Raw genomic sequence first — 5,460 nt, forward strand, 5'->3', positions numbered from 1 at the left:
ATTTTCGGATTGCTTACAGAAATAATTTGAGTTATATGTACCTCAGCTATTCCTGTCTTTTCCGGACCTGGATGGTCCCTTTATTGTTAGTTTTTATTTTATTTTTATTTATTATTATTATTACCATTGTTATTATTATTATTTCACTGTCACGACATTATGCCTGTATGATAACCTTAATATCTGGCCTAATATATTATATTGCTTGAGATGTATCATTGCAATGTGTCAGACTTTTGATGTATAAGTATACTAAATGAAAAAAAAAAAAAATGTCAATATAAAAAAAAAAAAAAAAAAACTGTTTGGAACATCCTTAAAAAGAAGGAACGCACCGGTGAGCTCGGCAACACCAAAAGACCCGGAAGACCACGGAAAACAACTGTGGTGGATGACCGAAGAATTCTTTCCCTTGTGAAGAAAAACACCCTTCACAACAGTTGGCCAGATCAAGAACACTCTCCAGGAGGTAGGAGTATGTGTGTCAAAGTCAACAATCAAGAGAAGTCTTCACCAGAGTGAATGCAGAGGGTTCACCAGAAGATGTAAACCATTGGTGAGCCTCAAAAACAGGAAGGCCAGATTAGACATCTAAAAAAGCCTTCACAGTTCTGGAACAACATCCAATGGACAGATGAGACCAAGATCAACTTGTACCAGAGTGATGGGAAGAGAAGAGTATGAAGAAGGAAAGGAACTGCTCATGATCCTAAGCATGCCACCTCATCAGTGAAGCATGGTGGTGGTAGTGTCATAGCGTGGGCTTGTATGGCTGCCAATGGAACTGGTTCTCTTGTATTTATTGATGATGTGACTGCTGACAAAAGCAGCAGGATGAATTCTGAAGTGTTTCGGGCAATATTATCTGCTCATATTCAGCCAAATGCTTCAGAACTCATTGGACGGCACTTTGCAGTGCAGATGGACAATGACCCAAAGCATACTGCAAAAGCAACCAAAGAGTTTTTTAAGGGAAAGAAGTGGAATGTTATGCAATGGCCAAGTCAATCACCTGACCTGAATCCAATTGAGCATGCATTTCACTTGCTGAAGACAAAACTGAAGGGAAAATGCCCCAAGAACAAACAGAAACTGAAGACAGTTGCAGTAGAGGCCTGGCAGAACATCAACAGGGATGAAACCCAGTGTCTGGTGATGTCTATGCGTTCCAGACTTCAGGCTGTAATTGACTGCAAAGGATTTGCAAGCAAGTATTAAAAAGTGAAAGTTTGATTTATAATTATTATTATGTCCCATTACTTTTGGTCCCTTAACAAGTGGGAGGCACATATGCAAACTGTTTTAATTCCTACACCGTTCACCTGATTTGGATGTAAATTCCCTCAAATTAAAGCTGACAGTCTGCAGTTAAAGAACATCTTGTTTGTTTCATTTCAAATCCATTGTGGTGGTGTATAGAGCCAAAAATGTTGCAATTGTGTCGATGTCCCAATATTTATGGACATGACTGTATTATGATATAATATATTACTGGTATATATTCTAAATATACAATAATATGTGTAAATATATTTACACATATTATATATTTAGAATATATACCAGTAATATATTATATCATAATACAGTCATGTCCATAAATATTGGGACATCGACACAATGGCGAAAAAGTTTTATATATATATATATATATATATATTTCTAAAACAGTTTGTGACAGGATTTGAACTCACAGATTCTGCATCACAGCTCAGAACTTTAACCACTACACTATATAGCTGCATAGCCAGTTACTTAAAAAAAAAAAATGAGGCTTCTACTGTATAGGTCTCAGTAGAAGTACAGTACAGTAGAAGTCTCATATTTTTATTTTATTTTTATTTTTTTATTTATTTAAAGGGACTGGCTATGCAGCTATTATAGCTGAGTGGTTAAGTACATTGCCTCTAATACAGAAGGTTATGAGTTCAAATCCCAGCAGAAACTTTTCTGAAATACAGGCTAAATTAGATTTAAATACACTGGGGTGTCCCCAAGCACTGACTCCATATATGGACATAGCTTTATATGGAGTCAGAGCAGGGACTCCTAAGCCGAACTAGAGTCCTGACACCTTCCCCTCTTCAGAGCAGGGGCTGCCTGGGGTTCTCCCATTGACTTCCATTGTGCTCGGGAGCATCGCAAAGTGTTGCACACGAGCACTTTGGTGCTCGATCAACACTAGTCCATATCCGTATGTCCATTCCGTAAATTATATAACATGTCCTATTCTGGCCCATAAAATGCGGTCTACAGAACTATTGAAGTCAATTGGTATGCAAAAAAAATGTGCATGGACAGTATTTGTATCTTGCGGATCTGCAGTTTGGGGACCACAAAATATATACGGTCATGTGCATGAGGCCTTATAGTCAGTGGAATCCATCAGGTGATGTTCTTTTCCATCATTTGATAGAGACGGCACTTCCATTATTTTAATTATTCTCCATCTATAATAAATGGTTTTGTGATTACTGTCATTTATTTTATGGTATAATTTTTTTTTTGCAATTGCTGAAAAAAAAAATGTCCTGGTATATATAGAATATATAGAAAAAAAACCTCCAATACAATGTCTTGGTTTATGTAAAAATCTATCTGTAGATTCCAGTACATTCTATATGTGAATGCATAATACAAGGGCAAATACTACTGAGGTTTTCAGACATAGAAAATCTTTCATTTACTAGCATTGAGGCCTATAGCGCAATGGTTGTGGGTTCAATTCCTGGCAGAGAAGTAGAGACTTAATAAATGTTAAATACACAGGGGTGTCCCAATGGCGGATCCAGAGCCTGGTCTCGGGAGGGGGCGGACAGAAAATAATGTGTTGCTTACAGAACAGACTATTTTATTTAACCTATCGTACAGCTCTAACCTGTTTTAAAAAGTCACATTTATCTTTCCAAATTACGTATTTAAAAAATTACAAACAAATAGGTGATATTTAACCACATGTAACTTTATTTAACAGTTTTGGAGACATTTTCATCAGGAGTTTGTATACTGATTATAGAACAGAATATTCCCAGACAAAACAGTAACACACAATGCACAATTATGTGTAAAAAGGTAGAAATATACTGATAACAGTGTCACTTTCCAAACACTAAAAGCAACAGACACATCACATTTGTACATTAAATAACATGAATAATTTACAGAATTAGCTCAATTCTGCATTTTCCTTGCTTTGCAAACAGCTCAATTATTCGGTCAGTATTCACAGGAACATCTCTATGAATGTAAAGCAAACTCAATCCATTTAATCTTTCCTCTGACATTCGTGACCGAAGCCATGTTTTAACACGACGGAGGGTTGAGAATGATCTCTCTGCAGAGGCCACACTTACAGGTAGAGTTGCTAAGATCAGAAGTAAACTTCTGATGGTTGGAAAGAGGTCCTTGTCGCACACATCTAAAACTTCAAGGACTGTTTGTGGAATTTCATTGTTTTGGGATAACTCCCTTTTCCACTTTGTGAGCCAGAGACAAATTTCTCCCTGAAGTAATGTCTCCACTATCCTCAGGCTACCATCAGCTAGAAGAGGGTGGAAACTGCTTGATAAAGAGTGGACAGCAACAGGATCCATGGTTTCCATTTTGTTTTTTACAAGTACGGGTGGCATCAATATTTGAATCTGGAAACACTGCATCGAGTTTTCTGGCAAACAAGCTTTTAAATCGTTAATAATGTTATCCAGCAAAGGAATATACAAAGATTTCCTGTAGAATTCTTCAGTTGATCCTGCATTGTAATTTGATCTGTGCACTTGTCTTTCTACAAGACGTGGCAATTTTAGTTCCACTCCAAGATCTGAGGCCAATTCTGTAGCCTCCATATACAAAGTGGAAAAAGTATGATCAGCGTTACATCGCATATTCTCCAGGGTTGTCATGGTGACATTTAGACATTCAGATGCGCTTGTCAAATCAAGTGTTGGAGATTGAAGAAAACGACTCAGAGGAAGTGTTACTTTCAGAACATTGATAAGTGAAATTAAGGAAAAGATAAATTCTGCCCTGCACAAAGAATGGATGAGGGTAGAGGCTGATGAACTAGAGCTTGAGCATTTCCATTGAGATATTGCTGATAGTGCACTCACCACTTTAACTAGTCCATCTGGAAATCTTATAAGAGAATCATGGCGCTCTACCCATCTAGTTTCACAAAGACTGGTCAGTTGAGAGCCTAACTCCTGCTTTAAAACAAAATTTCGCTTTGCTGACTGGTTGAAAAATGAAATTGTTGATTTGACCACTGCTACTGCATTGCGAACTGCTGAAACTTGTGAGGACTTTGAAATGGGATTGTTCAGAGAATAGTTGTAACAAGGACATCTGCAACTGTTGGGTGCTGCTTTAATAATTTCTGAAACAGCGCCAGCCACCTCTGAAGACATAACACTGCAACTGTCTGTTCCAATGCCAACACAATGAGTGATATCCAGGGAAGGATCTTTGATAAGTTGGATTACCATCTGGCCTAAAACCTGTCCTGTAAGCCTTAGTTTTGAATCTGAACTATCCAATCCGGACTCACTCTGAGTTGCAAATTCATAGGCATCTACGAATTTTATAAAATCTTCACGAATAGATCCATTGTAGACATATCTAAAGTTAATTGAAAGCTGTTCTATATGTGAAATATCTGTAGTTTCATCAAATATTACACTAAAATAGCAAGCCTCTTTAATTCTACCAACAATAATTGTGCAGATTTCATCACCACAACACTTGATTAAATCATTTTGTGTGGATTTTGAAATGTATGTAGCACGTGAAGATGCAGTAAGGAGCTTCTCTAACATTTTGTCTCCAGATGCAACGCGGTATCTCAGCAATTCCCGAAAGTTCCCTTCATTCACGTCCGGTGTGGAATCATCCATTAATGCACCATCATCTCGGTGGCCACGTAGAGGTATATTTTGTCTACTCAAGAATTTAATGGACTCAATGATAGGACGAATTCGCTCTTGGTTCTCCTTCACCTTCTGAAGACGATGTGAATTTATTTGATTGACAATTTCATTGTCAGGGGAATGGTAGGTTTTTAAAAATGCTTTTCCTTCGGTTACACTCTCTTGGTGATAAACTAGTCTTGCATGGACTTCCAAATCTCCTTCCTTACCCTTAAGCTTTTTAAAATTCGTAAGGGGCTCAGTTACCAATTTTCCAAGTGCCATGCCTTTGCTATGACCACCTTTACGATGTTGTGCAAACAACGCACAGTACTTGCAGAACAAACCCTTCTTAACAGCTGAATATACTAGCCAAGGAAAACTGTCAATATGTTGTTTTGACAAGTATCGTTTGATTGTCCGAGTTTCTCCATTTTTGGAAGTCGTGTTCTGAACAGAGAAAGGAAGCTCATATCCAGGAGGAGGTTACCATGGATTTTCCAGTAACAAGCATTTGGTGAAGTCATCAATTGTTTTCCCAAGATGTGTGCCAATGTCA

At 37.7% G+C, this 5,460-nt stretch overlaps 1 protein-coding gene across 1 annotated transcript; it reads right to left on the minus strand.

Annotated features, from left to right (window-relative positions):
• Positions 1-3,158: 3,158 nt before the first annotated feature.
• On the minus strand, positions 3,159-5,186 carry LOC120990997 (52 kDa repressor of the inhibitor of the protein kinase-like). The gene has a single exon (XM_040419887.1). The coding sequence runs from the start codon at positions 5,184-5,186 to the stop codon at positions 3,159-3,161; it is 2,028 nt and encodes a 675-aa protein (XP_040275821.1).
• Between the last annotated feature and the right edge of the window lie 274 nt (positions 5,187-5,460).

The sequence above is a fragment of the Bufo bufo genome, chromosome 2, assembly GCF_905171765.1.
Source record: "Bufo bufo chromosome 2, aBufBuf1.1, whole genome shotgun sequence".
Classification (NCBI taxonomy): Eukaryota; Metazoa; Chordata; class Amphibia; order Anura; family Bufonidae; genus Bufo; species Bufo bufo.